The 20,315-nt window shown below is 41.8% G+C and overlaps 1 protein-coding gene across 4 annotated transcripts in view; it reads right to left on the minus strand.

Annotated features, from left to right (window-relative positions):
- TRIP13 (thyroid hormone receptor interactor 13) overlaps window positions 1-20,315 on the minus strand; it is an 84,229-nt gene that overhangs the window by 54,849 nt on the left and 9,065 nt on the right. For 3 of the 4 annotated variants that reach the window (XM_070729735.1, XM_070729734.1, XM_070729737.1), the window contains exons 2-5: window positions 12,028-12,130; window positions 10,678-10,843; window positions 7,723-7,852; window positions 5,777-5,832 (exon numbers count right to left, since the gene is read on the minus strand). In XM_070729735.1, the coding sequence (XP_070585836.1) occupies window positions 5,777-5,832; window positions 7,723-7,852; window positions 10,678-10,843; window positions 12,028-12,119 (444 nt within the window). In that variant the 5' untranslated portion in view covers window positions 12,120-12,130. Of the gene's footprint in view, window positions 1-5,776; window positions 5,833-7,722; window positions 7,853-10,677; window positions 10,844-12,027; window positions 12,131-13,449; window positions 13,652-20,315 lie in introns of all 4 variants that reach the window. The other variant, XM_070729736.1, reaches the window with a different exon arrangement.

Below are 20,315 nucleotides of genomic sequence, written 5' to 3' on the forward strand. Positions count from 1 at the left end.
GGCCTTCCCACCCACCACCTCATCTGCGTTTTGCTAACCATGCTGCATGTGCTTGAATGGGTGTGTGAGCAGCAGCAGGCAATAGTGTAGTTCCAGCTTCAAAACGCCTGGGTGAGTAGAAGTGCAGACCAACTTTACCACCAATGACTGGGCCTCCATGAGGGACATTTGTGCTATGCTGCAGTGCTTCCAGTATGCCACTGATTTGGTCAGCGCTGATAATGCCATCGTCAGTGCTACCATCCCCATCCTTTGCCTACTGGAAAAAACCCTTCAGGCCATAACGGAGGATGCGGCACAGGAGGAAGCAGAGGAGAAGGAGGGTCCATTTTCCCAGGAAGCAGGGGGGCGCATCCATGGCTCGCAGGGTGGGTGGCTGGGCGGACAGCAGCCAGGTACTCCGCTGTCCAGCCAGCGTAGTTTTGGGGGAGGAGGACTTGCAGCAGGGCGGCCCCCAGTGCAGCTCACGGGCATCAATGGAGCATGGCTGGAGGGAGGAGCAGGAGGAAGAGGAGGAGAGACCTGTTACTGATAACCTCTCCTTGACTCAGGGCAGCCTGGCTCACATGAGCCACTACAAGCTCCAGTGCCTGCGCAATGACACCAGGGTAGCCCGCATCATCATCTCTGCCAGTTACTGGGTGGCCACCTTGCTGGATTCCCATTATAAGGACAACATCACCTCCTTGATTCCAGCACTTGAGCGGGAGTGCAAAATGAGAGAGTACAAGCGTGCGTTCATGGACGCACTAGTGGCAGAGTTCCCACGGAAATTGGAGGGCTCAGTGGTGGCACATGGAGTAGGAGGAGGACGCAGTCGCCAACGCAGCAGGGGCACTGGCAGCACCTCACAGGGGAGGATGAACATGGCCACAATGTGGGAAAACCTATTCCATCGTCCCACATATCCCCCATCATCGGATGTGATGGCCCATAATACCAGAAAGCAGAATGTGACACGCATGGTGGACAACTACCTGTCCATGCATTTCATGGTACTTAGTGATGCCTTCACCCCCTTCAATTTTTGGGTAGGTAAATTGGACACGGGGCCCTTATGCCCTGGACATGGAGCTTGCCCTTATGCCCTGGAAGTGCTGGCCTGCCCTGCGGCAAGTGCCCTGTCCAAGCGTGTGTTTAGCACCGCAGGAGGGGTCATCACTGACAAAAGGATCCACCTATCCACAGACAACGTGGACATACTTACATTCATTAAAATGAACCAGGCTTGGATCCCACAGGACTTGGCTGTACCACCACCTGAGTGAGTGGTTAGAGTGTTTGCTACCACCACCACCTCTCATCCCCCAACAGCTGTAAAATTCATGTATGTATGTATGTATGTATGTATGTATGTATGTATGTATGTATATATTCAGGTTTATTTTTATGGAAATATTTGTGTATGTTCTGTGTTCAAATCCTGTCAATGGTATAACTGGAGGTGCCCATCAATAAAATTATTTTTGGCTCATATGGTTTCTGAGAGCCTAAATGCATGTTCCTTCCAAGGGGTGTCACCTTGGGAAAATCTGAGATATCCAGGTTTATTTTTATGGAAATATTTGTGCATGTTCTGTGTTTGAATCCTGTCAATTGTATAACTGCGCAGCTGGCCATATGGTTTCTGAGAGCTTAAATGCATGTTCCTTCCAAGGGGTGTCACCTTGGGAAAAGCTGAAATATTTTGCACTAGGCAAATTTGGTTCGGGTTCAGGTTCGGGGAACTTACCCGAACTCTGCCGCCAAGTTCGGCCGAACCCGCCGAACCCGAACTTTGTTGGGTTCGCCCAACACTACCTGTAATACCATTTTTATTTTACCGAGATCAGGAAGTACCAACTTCTTCAATGATACAAATAAATGCCAGGAAACACAATGAAGTAATTTAAGTAAACAGTCAATCATGGAATGGGAAATTCCTGTAATTAATAATGTAATTCTGATCCTGTAAAATCATTGCAAAAAAAGGCATCTTTTTGAATGAAGAAAATCTGACATAGTCAGATTGATGCAATCTGGATCAATTGAAATTAGAACTTGTTAAGGTGTGTGCAGATAATTATAAATAATTATCCAGTCACACACACAGATACATTAAGAGTGCATATAGTGTTTACTTTAAGAAATAGCACAGTCCAACTAAACATTCCAGGACACACATGTTCAAATCAGTCAATTATCTATAAATATAACAATCTTCTTACCAGTTTACAAACACATCAGAAAATCAGAGCATAACACACAGATTACTAGCAAGTCTAAAAGAATCAGAGAGAAATAAGCCATGATCTCTAGTTCCATCTTATGGCAACTTGCAGTATTACAGACAATCGGAACATAGCATATATTTTAGAGCTATATGAAGAAGAAACCGCTATGGTTTAGCAATGATGTAAGGGCTATAGTCAGTGAAAAAAAGGCTGCCTATAGGAGGTATAAAGAGTTTGGAAGTATAGCTGATAGAGAGGTGTATAAAATGAGACAGAAGGAGGTGAAACAGATAATATATGCTGCTAAAGCCTCAAAAGAGGAAGAAATTGCCAAATCTGTAAAGAAGGGGGATAAAACCTTCTTCAGATATACAGTCATACCTTGTCTTACGAACCTAATTGGTTCCAGGGGGAGGTTCGTAAGACGAAAGGTTCGTAAGACGAAACATTGTTTCCCATAGGAAACAATGTAAAGTCAATTAATCTGTGCAACCAAAAAACCCCCCCGCCAAAAAACGGCGTTCGGCGACTGCTGGGAAGCCGCGCGCCTATTTTAAAAGGTGACAGCCGGGCTGGGGGGCTTCCCAGCAACCTCCCGAACCCCGAACCCGGAAGTTCGGCAAAAGTTCGGGGTTTGGGAGGTTGCTGGGAAGCCCCCCAGGCCGGCTGTCACCTTTTAAAACAGCCGCGCGGCTTCCCAGCAGCTTCCCGAAGCCGAACGCCAAACCCGAACTTCCGCGTTCGGCGTTCGGCGACTGCTGGGAAGCCGCGCGGCTGTTTTAAAAGGTGACAGCCGGCCTGGGGGGCTTCCCAGCAACCTCCCGAACCCCGAACCCGGAAGTTCGGCAAAAGTTCGGGGTTCGGGAGGTTGCTGGGAAGCCCCCCAGCCCTGCTGTCACCTTTTAAAACAGCCGCGCGGCTTCCCAGCAGACGCGGAAGTTCGGGTTTGCCGTTCGGCTTCGGGAAGCTGCTGGGAAGCCGCGCGGCTGTTGTAAAAGGTGACAGCCGGCCTGGGGGGCTTCCCAGCAACCTCCCGAACCCCGAACCCGGAAGTTCGGCAAAAGTTCGGGGTTCGGGAGGTTGCTGGGAAGCCCCCCAGGCCGGCTGTCACCTTTTAAAACAGCCGCGCGGCTTCCCAGCAGCTTCCCGAAACCGAACGCCAAACCCGAACTTCCGCGTTCGGCGTCTGCTGGGAAGCCGCGCGGCTGTTTTAAAAGGTGACAGCAGGGCTGGGGGGCTTCCCAGCAACCTCCCGAACCGAACCCGGGGTTCAGAAAAATTTTGCCTCTTCTTACGAACTTTTTTCGAGTTACGAACCGGCATTTGGGAGGCTGCTGGGAAGCCCCGCCGCCCGGCTGTCACCTTTTAAAACAGCCGCGCGGCTTTCCAGCAGTCTCCGAACGCCGGTTCGTAACTCGAAAAAAGTTCGTAAGAAGAGGCAAAATTTTTCTGAACCCCGGGTTCGTATCACGAGTTGTTCATAAGACGAGGGGTTCGTATCTTGAGGTACCACTGTATTAGTGATAGAAAGAAGAAAAACTGCAGCATCACGAAGCTTAGTACCGGGAATAATACATTCATTAATGGGAATAAGGAGATCGCTGACCATTTCAATAGCTACTTCTGTTCAGTTTTCTCAAAAGACACCTTACAAAATAATACTATAGAGGGATATAGCATTGCTTCCAGCTGTATGGATTCATCTCCAGTGATCTTAGAAGCTGATGTCTTAGAAGAACTTAAACGATTAAAGATAAATAAGGCAATGGGTCCAGATGGCATCCACCCAGATCTGTCATTTGCTACCCCCCTGACTGATTTGTTTAACCAATCCCTGTTAACAGGAGATGTTCCTGAGGATTGGAGAATGGCCAGTGTTGTGCCTATCCACAAAAAGGGCAGTAGAGAAGAAGCTGGTAACTACAGGCCAGTTAGCTTGAGATCAGTTATAGTTAAAATGATGGAGACTCTACTCAAAAAGAGGATAAATCAGCACCTAAAAAACAATAACTTATTGGACCCAAATCAGCATGGCTTTACTGAAGGCAAATCATGTCAGACTAATCTCATTGATTTCTTTGACTATGTCACAAAGTGTTGGATCAAGGTGGTGCCATGGATATTGCCTATCTGGACTTCAGCAAAGCCTTTGATACGGTTCCACATAAAGAGCTGATAGATAAATTAGTGAAGATTGTACTTAATCCCTGGATAGTTCAATGGATTTGCACTGGCTGAAGCATAGACATCAGTCAGTTATTGTTAATGGCGAGTATTCTGAGCAGAGACAGGTTACAAGCGGTATGCCACAAGGGTCTGTTCTGGGTTCTATTCTTTTTAATATGTTTGTGAGTGACATAGGGGAAGGTTTGGTAGGGAAGGTTTGCCTATTTGCCAATGACTCTAAAGTGTGCAATAGGGTTGATATTCCTGGAGACGTCTGTAATATGGTAAATGATTTAGCTTTACTAGATAAATGGTCAAAGTAATGGAAACTGCAGTTTAATGTTTCCAAATGTAAAATAATGCCCTTGGGGAAAAGGAATCCTCAATCTGAGTGTTGTATTGGCAGTTCTGTTTTAGCAAAAACTTCAGAAGAAAAAGATTTAGGGGTAGTGGTTTCTGACAGTCTCAAAATGGGGGAAGAGTGCAGTCAGGCGGTAGGGAAAGCAAGTAGGATGATTGGCTGCATAGCTAGAGGTATAACAAGCAGGAAGAGGGAGATTGTGATCCCGCTTTATAGAGCGCTGGTGAGACCACATTTGGAATATTGTGTTCAGTTCTGGAGACCTCACCTACAAAAAGATATTGACAAAATTGAACGGGTCCAAAGACGGGCTACAAGAATGGTCGAAGGTCTTAAGCATAAAACGTATCAGGAAAGACTTAATGAACTCAATCTGTATAGTCTGGAGGACAGAAGGAAAAGGGGGGACATGATCGAAACATTTAAATATGTTAAAGGGTTAAATAAGGTCCCGGAGGGAAGTGTTTTTAATAGGAAAGTGAACATAAGAACAAGGGGACACAATCTGAAGTTAGTTGGGGGAAAGATCAAAAGCAACATGAGAAAATATTATTTTACTGAAAGAGTAGTAGATCCTTGAACAAACTTCCAGCAGATGTGGTAGATAAATCCACAGTAACTGAATTTAAACATGCCTGGGATAAACATAAAGATAAAATACAGGAAATAGTATGAGAGCAGACTAGATGGACCATGAGGTCTTTTTCTGCCGTCAGACTTCAATGTTTCTACGTTTCTATATCACATTAATCCATATAACCATAAATTATTGGCTTGTTTATATATTACCAACCCAGCTATTTGTCCAGAATACTAACAGAACTGAAGAAGATTCTTGGAAATCAAAATGTTTTCAAACAAAGAAAAACCCCCCAAGAGGATCCAGTTGCCTTTTGGTAAATTATATTTGGGACATGACCTGAGTGCTTGAAAATCTCCATAGACCTAGCCACATTGACTTTGTCAATCTGATAAATTATAAATTATGTTTCAAACATAATCAACCATTTATAAACTTGATAAAAATGCAACTTACATCTGATTTTATTTCAGCATCATAAATTAGGCTTTCCCATAGACGATGAAATTCAACTGTTAAAGACAAAAAAATGTATATTATTTTAAAGAGAAAAAAAGGCAAACTATTAAAAACAGTATAGTTGGCAATAGAAACCTTAGAATTTTTGAAGTAGTGACTATAGTAACTCTAATAATGAGGGGCTGAGTATTTTGCTCATGTTGCTATACTGGCTAGCAGAAAACTCTCAATTAGCTAAAAAGAAAGGTTTGAGAAAATGAAAAATGAAAACCACATGGTTTCAAAGTAAAAATAAAACAAAAAGTAGTGACTGTCTGTATCTTTATGGAGTATTAATTAGCTTCATTTAAAACCTAGAGCTAAGAACATGCATGTCTGAACAAATAAAATCCCTTTTGATATGAATAATGAGGTATAAGCCAAGGTTCCTTAATCCCCATGCCGTGGCCCACTACCAGCCTTTGAGCCTTACACATGTATCCTATTTGTGCAAGCAGTGGATGCATGTGCTCTTTTCACATGAGTGGCAGATGCACGTGCCTTCCACTCACACAAATGAAGCTGTGCGCATGCTTGTCTACCAGGCCCGCAGAACCATTCCCTTTCCCCACCCCATGCCAGTCTGCAAAGCCAAAAAAGTTGGTGAACTTCGGTATAAGGCAACTGTTAAAAAAACAACTTCCCAGGTTCTGGGAATTTTAGCATTTATTTATTATTTAGATTTGTATGCCGCCCCTCTCCGCAGACTCGGGGCGGCTCACAGCAAGACACAACAAATCGTAACAAATCCAAATAAATTTAAATATTTAAAAAGTTTAAAAAGAACCCCAATATACTAACACACACACACAAAAACATACCATGCATAAATTGTACATGCCCGGGGGAGGTGTTTTAGTTCCCCCATGCCTGGCGGCAAAGGTGGGTTTTAAGGAGTTTACGGAAGGCAGGGAGAGTAGGGGCAGTTCTAATCTCTGGGGGGAATTGGTTCCAGAGAGTCGGGGCCGCCACAGAGAAGGCTCTTCCCCTGGGGCCCGCCAACCGACATTGTTTAGTTGACGGGACCCGGAGAAGGCCCACTCTGTGGGACCTAATCGGTCGCTGGGATTCGTGCGGCAGGAGGCGGTCTCGGAGATATTCTGGTCCAGTGCCATGAAGGGCTTTAAAGGTCATAACCAACACTTTGAATTGTGACTGGAAATTGATCGGCAGCCAATGCAGACTGCGGAGTGATGGCGAAACATGGGCATACCTAGGTAAGCCCATGACTGCTCTCGCAGCTGCATTCTGCACAGTCTGAAGTTTCCGAACACTTTTCAAAGGTAGCCCCATGTAGAGAGCATTACAGTAGTCGAACCTCGAGGTGATGAGGGCATGAGTGACTGTGAGCAATGAGTCCCGGTCCAGATAGGGCCGCAACTGGTGCACCAGGCAAACGCCCCCCTCGCCACAGCTGAAAGATGGTTCTCTAATGTGAGCTGTGGATCGAGGAGGATGCCCAAGTTGCGGACCCTCTCCGAGGGGGTCAATAATTCCCCCACCAGGGTAATGGACGGACAGATGGAATTGTCCTTGGGAGGCAAAACCCACAGCCACTCCGTCTTATCCGGGTTGAGTTTGAGTCTGTTGACACCCATCCAGGCCCCAACAGCCTCCAGGCACTGGCACATCACTTCCGCTGCTTCGTTGACTGGACATGGGGTGGAGATGTAAAGCTGGGTATCATCAGCATGAACACTCTTCAATTCATGCTTCACTTTCCTACTGGAATTTGAAAAGTATTAAGATAATTATGTCTACTAGAATATATTTTGTTTACTCAGAAATATTTCCAATTTCAGGAAGCTGTATATTTCATTTCAAAATGATGTTCAGTTTGATTCTTGTTTTTTTTAATCCTCATGTAAATAATCTAATTGTATTCCTATGTTCTTTTGAAATACCTGTAGGTAATAACCAATGATTAGCTGCAACAATGTTCTCATCTTCTGCATCCAGGTTTTCTGTAGTAGATCCTTCTTCATTGAGGTGAAAAATATGGATTAAAAGTTTGCATTTATTCAAGCTGATAGGCTGCAGTGAAGAAGATGAAAACAAATTAGGTGCAATTAAACCCATGCTTATCTAAAAATATGGGTAGTTGTCACGGGCTGATTAGAGCCAAATTCAGAGGAGAAGTTGGAACAGGATTATCCAACAGGGAAGGCATGTCTCCTTTGGGCATGTTTGGAGAGGCCAGTGGCTCCCTCTCAGGCATTGGGGGAGATGGTCGACCAAAGAGAACTGCCAGTCTTGACAGAGAGTGGAGGATCTACTGTTGACAGGCAGTGATGCTGATAGGCAGATCCTTTCTGATGAGGAATAGCTGCCTCCTCCACTTAATTCAAGGGCATGGAATTAAGTGCAAGCTCAGGACTACAAAGCTATTGGAAGAAGGTCACTCCATCCCTCTTTACAAGGAACAACTCGATTGGAGTGATTTAAAGAGAAGCCATGATTAGTCTTTGACAGGAACAATTGTTTTGGCTTGCACACCCTCAGTTTTAACTTGGGCCTTTTGTCTTGAAGATTGCTTTTTTCTTTGTCTAGCTGTGAGAACTGCCTTTTGCAATGGACTTTGCCCTTGCCTTGTGGACTGCTGTTTGCCCTTTGCTTTGCCTTTTGAACTGCCTTTTGCCTTGTACCTTGCATTTGCCCTGAGGACTGCCATTTGTCTCAGGCCTAAACTTTGTTTTGTGGCTAGTTTGACTTGTGGACTCACTTAGTCGGTTGGAGTGGACTTGAAACCCTGAACCTTGCCCTGCGAGCATGCTTTTATTCTGTAGATTTTCTTTGAGTTATTATTTGCAGGACTGAGAGTGGCTGTCTTTGGGGTAGTGTGGGGTGGAGCCTTATAAGTTGTTGGAATGCTCTTTGTTTGAACATTTATTGAGAGCAATAAAGAATACTCTAGAGGCCTGCCTTGTCTTGATCACCTGGGTCATAATAATAAGGTATATTGATAGATATCACTAATAGTAAGTACTTCTTGATAGATATCAGTAGAAAATCACAATCACCATTGTCAATTATTTTAGAAATCTCTTAAATTCATGATTAAATGTTAGAAAAAATATTGTCAGTTTATTTATTTAATTAATTTTTATGTCGCCCCTCTCCGGGGACTTGGGGCAGCTCACAACATATACTAAAACAATGCATAATATTTAAATCCAATTAATTAAATATGAAATCTAAAAAAATCTTAAAAAACCCCATAAACCATAAAAAAATCCTTCCCATTTTGATCAACTTTCTCTTACACATTATAAAAAAAACCCAAAAACCATAAAAAAAAATCATTCCCATTTGATCAACTTTCTCTCACACATTATAAAAAACATTTAATATGATTTTCAAAAATTAATCTAACTGTGTCTTACTCAACACAAAGCAAGGATGCAATTATCTAAAAAATTACAATGAGATAGTATTATATCTTTGTTTATTCAGTTGGTAGTTAGAAAATAATATGTTTAAATATTTTCCAATAGAAAAAAATGCACATTCTCTGTAATACTTGTTTTCAATCTGCTCTGAGTTTTCCATCTAAAATGCACTTCGACAAGCAATCTATTATAGATAGTTGCATAGTTCATGGTTTTGCATTATTATTATTAAATCATGGCTTCTATAAATTATAGATTTGTCACTGCTAGGAATTACTAGAGTGCTTTGTGGGACCATGGAGGGCGAAAACATGACACAAGAGGGCCTGGGAGCCCCCACAAACCCATATTCGGTCTATAAGATGCATCTAAATTTTCACCCACGAGGGGGGGGGAAAGGTGCATCTTATACTCTGAAAAATCATATGTAATGAACTTTAAAAATATTGGGGGGGAAAGAAAATGTTTTTTATCACTTTTTTTCATAATTAATGCAAAGATAATTGTGTTAAGACTTCACTTTCACTTCAGCAAACTTGTACTATGTAAGAATGTTTTAACATTTTATCAAGTCTTCCAGGATTTTTTCTAACAATTTTTATTAAAAGGTTTCATGTTCTTTATTAGTCAGAAAAGTTGCTGTCAAAATTTTTAGTCACCACAAACTTACATGGCTTTCTTCCTACAATAGCATTTTAGTTGTACATAAATGTGTTAAAAATCACATTTATTAAAATAACAATTTAATGGTTGAATTTAATTTGAAATTAAATCTTCAACAATATATATTCTGCTGATTTTTGTAATTGGATGCCCAATTACAAAAAGTAACTGTGGTATAACTTACAAATAAACTTCTAAAATAGAATAAGAGCAACAGAACAACAAAAATAACAGAATTCATTGACACTAACAAAACATATCTGGTGCAACATCCTCTTTTAAATAGTGCCATTGTCTATCCTGATTTATCCTGCCCCGGGGAACACTCAGGTTTTTAGGAACATACAAAATACAGAATAACAAAAAGACCAGGACTATATTGTTCCACAGACCAGGCATTAAAATAGAGATAAGGCAGACTTTCTATCACCTGACATTATTTCAAAGAAAGAACCTGAAGCCTAACCACTTTGTGGGATCTCATGGGACAAGCAAATATAATTGGAGATTATTCCTCAAATAACTTGATCCTATGCCACTAAGAGGTTGATACTGATTATGTCAAGTTGGTGTCATCTCTTAGTAACTTACCATAAATTACAATTAGAAGCTTATATTGAGTCAATATTACATACAAATGATATATACTATATGGATCATGCTCTCATGAATACTCATAACACTACATAACTATTTTATTCATATTTTTAATAAATAAAATATGCAACATTTTGATAACAGCTAATTATGCTGTTTAATTATGCTAATTATGGAGAAGCAAATAAGAAAAGAAGAAGCATTAACTACCTGTCTTTCCTTCAGCTTTAGCTCTGTATCCACAACTGCAACTGATTCGACATTATTTGTTAGAAAGCAATCATCAAACTCAATCCATTTGTAATCACCAAAAATAACGTTGTGCCTGTTTAGTAGCTTCAAGACACTTAGTTTGATATCTTCTTTTTTTGCAGTACTGGTTAAAATAAGAGAGAGAAAAATAATCAGCTTCACCTATAATCAGTTACAGCCAGGAAATAATAGAATGCCAATTATTTCAACCAGCTGAGACACAAAAATCATCTATTATGTTAGGTACTTCAACTGATAAATGACATTCTTTTGGTTATAACACTATCAAACAATTGAAGACAATGTTCTAACTTGATACCAACACTAAAAGGAACTTCAAAAAAGTAAAATCTAAATAATTATGATTTGAACAACTAAATCTCATAGCACAAAGAATCTTCTGTCGGTACTCATGTACCTATTACCAAAATAAAAAGCATTATTCTCTCCTCCATCACCCAACTTTCTAGGATGTTTATCATTTTTGTATTTTTCTTTGGTACTCAACAGTTTTTAAAGAATGCTCAGAGAGCCATAGGCAAACCTCTAAATAAAAATTACTCTGGAGAGCAAAACTTGTAATTTCCTTTGTCAGATTTAAACTTTTTTTAGGCCATGGAATTATTAATTTTAAAAAATCCCAGTAAGATTTTAAATATAGCCGTTGTATTTTTTTTCACAGGAGAAAAAGGTTTCTACCGTATGTCTGAACAACAATATCATGACAAATAGTGTCTGTTGTCCCACATAGAACCCATTCATGAAATGTGGAGCCAGAAGATTCGTAGAACATTGTGTGAAAAAAACCCTGAGAAAGGCTTGGCAAACACTTAAAACGATCTTCAACTCTTATAACCTTTATCCTTGTAGAGGATAGCTTGATATGCTTAATGTACCTATTATAACTTGATTTGTCAGAATTACTTCTCTAAATATGTTATAGGTAAAATGAAGACTTACATCTTTTAGAAGTAATCATTAGTCCATTACAGCAGTAATGAATCTAAGGCTGTCGCTCCAGTTCAACTCTGCCACACATGTGTAAATGCCTTCCATCAGCCAGCTGGTCGTCGGGTGTTTGCCATGGATGTGCAGGGGCTGCATGTATGAGGGGCACATGTGTGCACACTTGCACATATGTGTGGGGCATGCATAGGGCTGTATGCATATTGAATTTTGGAGGTTTGGGTGCACGTGGATTCATGTATGCTTTGGGTATTGGGTCTAGAAAAGTTAGCCATCACTGATTTACACCATATTATTTATTTGATAAAAATAAGAGAACAAAATCTGCAATGGAAAACTAACCTGTTTGATTTCTGATGAACTTCCACATGTATCTGCAGGGATTCATAGTCATTTTGAAGAGGCAATTTTAAATCACCTGCTGCTTCATCCATTTTATAAAAATCTAATTAGAAAATAGTTATACAGTACATTTATAAAAACCCAGAAATAACTTATTTTATCTCTCAAACCATATCTTTTAGAATTTTATTACCCATTTTCTGTTTTTATTGTGTTTTCATTTCTGATTTGCTTATCAGACACATTAAAGCAAAAGTAGTTCTGACAACTATTTTATGGATACAACTTTGTCATTTTCCAGAATTTCCAATCTAGCTACTGTATTGGCTGAAAAAGATTTACGTCTCAAAAACAATTTAAACCAAGACTATTTGCATTTTAAATGTCTCTGGAGCAATAAAAACATATGGCTTCCAACCAAACACTGTCTTTATACAATTTAGAACAGTGATGGTGAACCTTTTTTTCCCGGGTGCCGAAAGAGCATGTGTGCGATCGCGCATGCGCAAGTGTCCACACCCATAATTCAATGCCTGGGGAGGGTGAAAACAGCTCCCACCTCTTGGACGCCCTCTGGAGGCCGGAAAGGGCCTGTTACCCAATTTCTGGTGGACCCAGTGGGCTGGTGTTTTGCCCTCCCCAGGCTCCAAACGCTTCCCTGGAGCAAGGGGAGGGTAAAAATGTCCTTCCCCATCCCTCCGGAGGCTCTTTGGAAGGTAGAAACACCCTCTCAGCCTCTGTGCAAGCCAAAAATCAGCTGGCAGGCACACACATGCACATTGGAGCTGAGCTAGGGCAACAGCTTGTGTGCCAGCAGATATGGCTCCACGTGCAGTTCATATTCCTTTTGCATTATGGTACTCTGTCAGGTTTCCATGTGACTGCTACTGTACATATACATAGTGGTCCTCGACTTAAAACCACATTTGACCACAAAATTTCTGTTGCTAAGTGAGATATTATTTATCTCACTTAAGTGGATTTTGCCCCATTTTACAACCTTTCTTGCCATAATTATGTGAATCAGTGTAATAGCTAAATAACATGTTAGCTAGACTTGACTTTATCAAAAGATTGCAAACGTTGACCTTGACCCACTGCATACCACAGTATTGTATCAAGTGTCTAAATTTTTGCCAAGTATCTGAATTTTGATCACATCACCATGGGAATGCTGTAATGATTGTAAATATGAAAAATATTCATAAGTCATTTTTTTCAGTGCTCTTATAACTTCAATATAATTATTTTCCATGCTAACCTACCCGGGTTTCATGCTCTGGGGAATCCAGAGCATGATATTATGGTCTTTCGAGACTGAAGGATGCCAATGCAAAAATAACTTTGAGTTGTTACTGTATCAACTGTTGTAAGGCTACAGATATTAGGATGAAATCACTTCCTAGTTTGGTAACAAATTACCTGTGTTTTCGATTTATTCAGAAAACTTCTCTTCTTGTCTTTTGCCATTATTAAAACATGGGAAATTGTGGAAGAATTAGTAATAGGCAAAGTCTAAATCCCAAATTCTTTCTTTTCCAGGACACATTCAACATTGGGAGCAGTTTCAGCTTCTTGTTGGCAGGCTAAGTGGACAGTTTTGAAAGCCATTGATAGAAGGTACCTGTATTCTTGAAAAGAAAGCTAGTTAGGGAGAGGGGTGTGGTCAGTGCCATGGCGAGACAACTTCTCCTTCGCTCCTACGGGGGGAAGCCAAAACCCCGCTGTTTGGGGGAGCTGATTTCTGTCAGATTGGCCCAGAACCTCCCTGAAGGGGAGCTGAAAAAGGAGTCTTGGTCTCATGCCATTTTGGGGGTTGGCACACCCCGTGATAGGTAGATTTGCAACCTCGACTGGCAGCAGGTTAAATGATCTCGGTTGCCATAGCTGCAGCAACTATGTGCTGGAAAGATAGGATTCAAAGCGTCGGAAGTTATCTGGAAGAAGAAGTAACATAGGCTCTTGTGCTGGAGGCTGAGAAGAATAAAAGTTTGCTGGAAAGGGTAAGCGATTATGCCAGAGGGGACCTGGATTAAGATTTTAAAAATTTTCTTGTTTCGGATTGGGGGGCAGGGTCTCATGGCTGCAGCACTGGGATATTTTCCTCTCTCCTGGGAAATGTCCCCAAGTCCCATTGACCGGGGGTTCTGGTCCTTTTGGACCAGACAAGATCTCTCCTGCAGGGAGAGTGACGCATGGGACACTGCCAGGGGCTTGGCAGGGGCCGGCATGCCCTGCTGGGCGCACTGGCTTGTCTCGCAACAGCTGTGGTGAAGCTGGATAGGCAGCCATGCCTGTTCTGACACAGCTGCGGAGACTACGCAAGCCAGGGTGGTAGCTGAATGATTCCATCTGGAAAGAGAATGGGAGTTGTTACCTGAAGAGGGAAAGAACGGATTTCCTGTCTATGGTGGTAAGTGGAGAGTGCCTGAATGGAATTTTAGACTTTTGTTTCTTGTTTGGTTGCTGGACGAAGTTAAAGTGGCCTGAGATTGAAGAAAGCAGCTATCTGTGTGGTATGGCATTTCAGCGGAAGCTTTGAAAGTAGTGAATTGCGGGGGGGGGGGGGGGGGGCGGAGCCAACCGAGGAAGTGAACGGACGGTGTGGAGCTGCGCTCCGTCAAACACCACCGTTTTTACAGGTTCTCTTCGGTCCTACGGGATCACAGACCCTGCGAAAAGGGTCTGGCGGAAAGGGGGTGCCGTTAGTTCGATTTGTCGGCGGCAGCCCGATCAACGGAACGGACAATCCCCTACACGACTGAGTGCCTGTAAGCTAGGAGCAACATGGCGGCCTAGAGCGTTCCCGGTTGGAGGTGGCTAAGCGGAGATTAGTAACGGCGACCGAGGCGGCGGAGCTGACCATTAACATACCGGAGCTGGATTGAACATGAGATTTACGAATTCTTTCTTCCTTTTTTCACGGGGGCAACGTCACTTGAGTTTAAAATTCAACTAGCTACGACCCGAGAAGGTGGTGGGAGGAGTCGCCATCTTCCTCCTTCCGGCTGGCGGCGAGCTTTCGTTAGAGTCATAACATTTATTGGAAAAATCTAACAACATCACCCAAAGCCTATAATACGCATTAAGAAGACCTGACATCCCCCGAGGAAACGTAAACCTCAAAAAGAGCTCCCTCTCTCTTTCTTTTTTAATTTTTGAAGCCTGTATAGAGGACCCGACGGGACAGCGTGACTCGTTTACTTCCTGTTTCTTCTCTGGCTTTCCGATTTGTTGCTGCGTCACACTCGGGTGAGCCTGGGTGGATACTCCGATACTCCGACCCTTCTGAACTTTGTTCATCCTACTTTGTCTACGGGGGAATAAGTGACTGGAGGTGGCGTTTTGGACCTTTACCGGGGAGGGTGAGCCGCCGGAGGAACTATTAGCCACAAGCGGCTGAAGACCATCTTAGAGACCCTACCTATATGACCAAAAGGCCGTCACCTCCGAGCTGACTAGGCTTTATCTACTGCCTTGACAGAACTGCGGGAAGGAGAGGAATCGATACATAAGATCCTTGCACAACCCGGACAGACACTGTGAAGCCACGCGAACTGAATAACCTTACACAACCCCCGGAGATAGATGATATTCGGAGCTGCTTCAAACAAACATAACTTCCAAGCTATTCATCACTCTAACTAATAGCTTGCTACAACATCGAAGCTTAACCGGAACTTTTTGATCTTGATTCGAAGAAACTAAGGAAGGGCCTGACACACTGACCTATATATATAATCTCATTGACTACGGAATTCGCTTCATTTATATTTACAATTGAAAATTCATGTATGTACAGTGGTACCTCATGATACGAACCCCTCGTCATACGAACTTTTCAAGATACGAACCCAGGGTTCGGAATTTTTTTGCTCTTCTTACGAACTTTTTTCACCTTACGAACCTGCCGCCGGCCGCTGGCATGCCCCACCTCCAGACTTGAGTTCCTCCCGTTTTTTCCCACCCTGTCCTGCCCCATTCTCCTCTCTGGATCTCTATGGGTTTCCTCCGTTTTTCTGCACTCTTTCCTGCCCCATTCTCCCCTCTGGATCTCCATGAGTTTCCTCCGTTTTTCTGCACTCTTTCCTGCCCCATTCTCCCCTCTGGATCTCCAAGGGTTTCCTCCGTTTTTCTGCACTCTTTCCTGCCCCATTCTCCCCTCTGGATCTCCATGGGTTTCCTCCATTTTTCTCCACTCTTTCCTGCCCCATTCTCCCCTCTGGATCTCCATGGGTTTCCTCCGTTTTTCTGCACTCTTTCCTGCCCCATTCTCCCCTCTGGATCTCCATGGGTTTCCTCCGTTTTTCTGCACTCTTTCCTGCCCCATTCTCCCCTCTGGATCTCCATGGGTTTCCTCCGTTTTTCTGCACTCTTTCCTGTCCCATTCTCCCCTCTGGATCTCCATGGGTTTCCTCCGTTTTTCTGCACTCTTTCCTGCCCCATTCTCCCCTCTGGATCTCCATGGGTTTCCTCCGTTTTTCTCCACTCTTTCCTGCCCCATTCTCCCCTCTGGATCTCCATGGGTTTCCTCCGTTTTTCTCCACTCTTTCCTGCCCCATTCTCCCCTCTGGATCTCCATGGGCTTCCTCCGTTTTTCTGCACTCTTTCCTGCCCCATTCTCCCCTCTGGATCTCCATGGGTTTCCTCCGTTTTTCTGCACTCTTTCCTGCCCCATTCTCCCCTCTGGATCTCCATGGGTTTCCTCCATTTTTCTGCACTCTTTCCTGCCCCATTCTCCCCTCTGGATCTCCATGGGTTTCCTCCGTTTTTCTGCACTCTTTCCTGCCCCATTCTCCCCTCTGGATCTCCATGGGTTTCCCTCCCCCCACTCCGTTAGCCTCAGTTTCGTCTGCCAGCAGCTTTTTTTTTTAAAGCCTTAATGTTTTGGATTTTCCTAATCGGCTTGCACGCATTATTGGCTTTTCCATTGATTCCTATGTGAAACATTGTTTCATCTTACGAACTTTTCACCTTATGAACCTCGTCCTGGAACCAATTAAGTTCGTAAAATGAGGTATTACTGTACCTCTAGTGATCATTAATTATACTATTTGACATCTACATAATTTTAATAATTTATATAATATACTAATTAATTATAAGACTACTAGAATAATTTATTACAATAAGATATTAATTGATATTTATACACTAATTATATATATTAACAAATACCTATTATATACTTATATATATTAACTTATGAGTAAATTATTAATTAATCAGTAGAATAACAGGAAATTACAATTAAAAATCTACGTATGTACCTCTACTGACTATTAATTATATTAACTGACATCTGTATAATTCATATAACGTATATAATATTCTAGTTATTTAAAGGGCTACTAGCATAATTTATTACAATAAGATACTAATTGATATTTATACATTAACTAATTATATATATTAACAGACATTTATTACTTACTTGCATATAATAACTTACTAGTAAACTATCAATTTTATTACTAGGATACTTTATTACATTGTTATTTATTACATTGTTACTATACTAAGAGATTTTCCCCTTTAATTATTTGTTATTAGGACTTTTTAGCTTATCGATACTACCTTTCAAAAATATTAGTCATTAGATTTACTATTGATTGTTAGAAATGAATTGTACCAATCTCGCTTAGCTTGTATATATAATTTTGCCTTTACTATTTATCTAATTTAGCATGTTTCAAAGCTCTTAAGATTTTAAGGAATTTTGATTGAAGTACAAATCCCTCTCTTTGACGGTTCACTATTTCTCAGAAAATATAAGGAAATATCCCCATTGATACATATATACTGTTATAAAATTTGAATGAATTTCTTAGCTGGGGAAAACTAACCACAAATCCCATAATTATCGAATGCAACCGAAGCTAAGTTATTGTACTCTCTTCTAATAACTTTACATATCTGTGTACAGTGCTATCTATATCTATTTGCTCTGCTTGATAAAAACTACACTCTCACCTTTCTTTCATCACTTACCCTTCTATTTTTAAAGGCCAATTGATTTGAGGATCTTCAATACTAATTATCTGAATTGCTATTTCCCCATTTGAGTACTTAACACACCAATTAAGCATTCTTTCTCTATCTAACTCTGGAATGGACTATTAGAGATTTATATAAGTGGGCTAGCGGGTGGAATACAGTGATCCCTCGATTTTCGCGATCTCGATTATCGCAACGCTATACCATGGTTTTTCAAAAAATATTAATTAAAAAATACTCCATGGTTTTTTTGCTATACCACGGTTTTTCCCACCCGATGACATCATACGTCATCACCAAGAGTCACTTCTCTGTCTCTTTCTCTTTCTTTCCTGTCATTCTCTGCTTCAATCATTTTCTCATTTCTCTTTTTTTCTCCCCTTTTTTCTATCATTTCTCTCTCTCTTCCTTCCACACTTCTCTCTCTCTCTTTCTTCCTCTCTCTCACTGTCTTCCTTCCTTTCTCATCTTTCTTTCTCTCTCTCTTTCTCTATCTTGCTTCTTCCTCTCTCACACTCTCTTCCTCCCTCTCTCATCTCTTTCTTTCCTTCTCTCTCTTTCTCTATCTCTCCCCCTCTTGCTCTCGAGCGGCAAACGGCGGCCGGGCAGGTGAAGGGGCGAGCGAGCGGCCGGGCAGGTGAACGGGCGAGCGGCGAGCGAGCAGCCGGGCGAGCGGCGAACGAGCGGGTGCTGGGGGGGCGGGGGCAGCCGGCATTCAAAGCAATCTGTCGGCTTCCGCACTCTCGTCGCTCCCCGCCTCCACCATCTGCGCATGCACGGCCATGAAAAAAAAGGTGCGCATGCGCAGATGGTGTTTTTACTTCCGCACCACTATACTGCGGAAAATCGATTATCGCGAGAGGTCTTGGAACGTAACCCTCGCGATAATCGAGGGATCACTGTATTGTTAAAATGACATGTCTATCTAACCTGACTAGATTGGGATCGGGGAAGAGGTCAATTAATCAATCCACCTCAGCTATACCCAGCCCCTCTTCCCAGAGATCATTGGACGATATGCTGCCCAGAGAAAGGTCTAATTCATACAAAGATCTTCAATCTATGTTGCTCCAAATGCAGGAGTTAATGCTTAAGAATCATGAGGATATCAAAAAAGAAATAGGTGAAGTGAGAAGCGATACATCTGAGTTAAAAGAAAGGATGCAAAATATGGATAAAAGGCATGAGGCTTTTCAACAACAGATGTTAAAACAAGAACAAAAAATTCAGGATTTGGAAGATAGGATTGACCAGGATCATAAACAAATGGAAGACCTAACTGAAAAATTAGTCCATGCCAATAAAGAACTAGAAAATACTGTAATCCAACTAGAGTGAAAAAGCTAACCACTTCCTTAGATTCCAAAACCTTAGGGAGGAGAAAAGTGAGGATTTACCAGACATTATGGCCGACATCCTTTCAAAGGCGTTGGGCATTGAAAAGGACACAATGCTAAACGAAATTGACAAAGTCTATAGAATTAACACTAATTACGCCAGACGCCATAACCTCCCCAAGGAAGTCCACATCAAACTAGTCAAAAAATCAGTCAGAGACGAAATTCTTCATAGAGCACGGGAAGACCCCATAGATTACAAAGGGAGACAATTGGTTATTCTAAAACAAGTCCCGAAGCACGTTAGAGACCTACATAGGCCATACACTTTCTTATCAGCTAAACTGACCAGGCACAACATTAACTTTAGATGGCTTGTCCCAGAGGGAATGCTTGTGACCTGGCAAGATAAAAAGATAAAAATAGATTCGGTCGATAAAGCCGAAGAATTTTTTGAAAAACATTTTACTAATGATCGGATGACCGAAACAATAAACAATAAAGAAACCAGGAATCCTACGCCAATTAGTGAACAACTAGTGGACCAGATTCCAAATAGATCGGAAGGAACACTGGCTACTGATAATTTAACTACTGGAAATAATGGCTACGCAGGCTTACCAAAAGAGACTAGAAGTACAGTACTAGGGCAACTAGACCAAAGTACAGATAACCTAAATTTGGCACAAAATACGCCTAACAGGGGAATTGAGCTATATTCAATTAACATAAATGGATTGAACGCGCCAAAAAAAAGAAATCAAATTCTAAACAAAATTGCTAAATTAAACTTAGATATCATTGCAATGCAAGAAGTACATATTAAAAACAAATTTGAACATCTTCTTAAAAGAAATAAACTTGGGAACCTGTTTTCAACTGTAGCCTCGGGAAAAAAGAGAGGTGTGATTTGTTATATTAATCCCAATATTCAAGCCAAATTGAAATACAAAG

The sequence above is a fragment of the Erythrolamprus reginae genome, chromosome Z (assembly GCF_031021105.1).
Source record: "Erythrolamprus reginae isolate rEryReg1 chromosome Z, rEryReg1.hap1, whole genome shotgun sequence".
Lineage (NCBI taxonomy): Eukaryota > Metazoa > Chordata > Lepidosauria > Squamata > Dipsadidae > Erythrolamprus > Erythrolamprus reginae.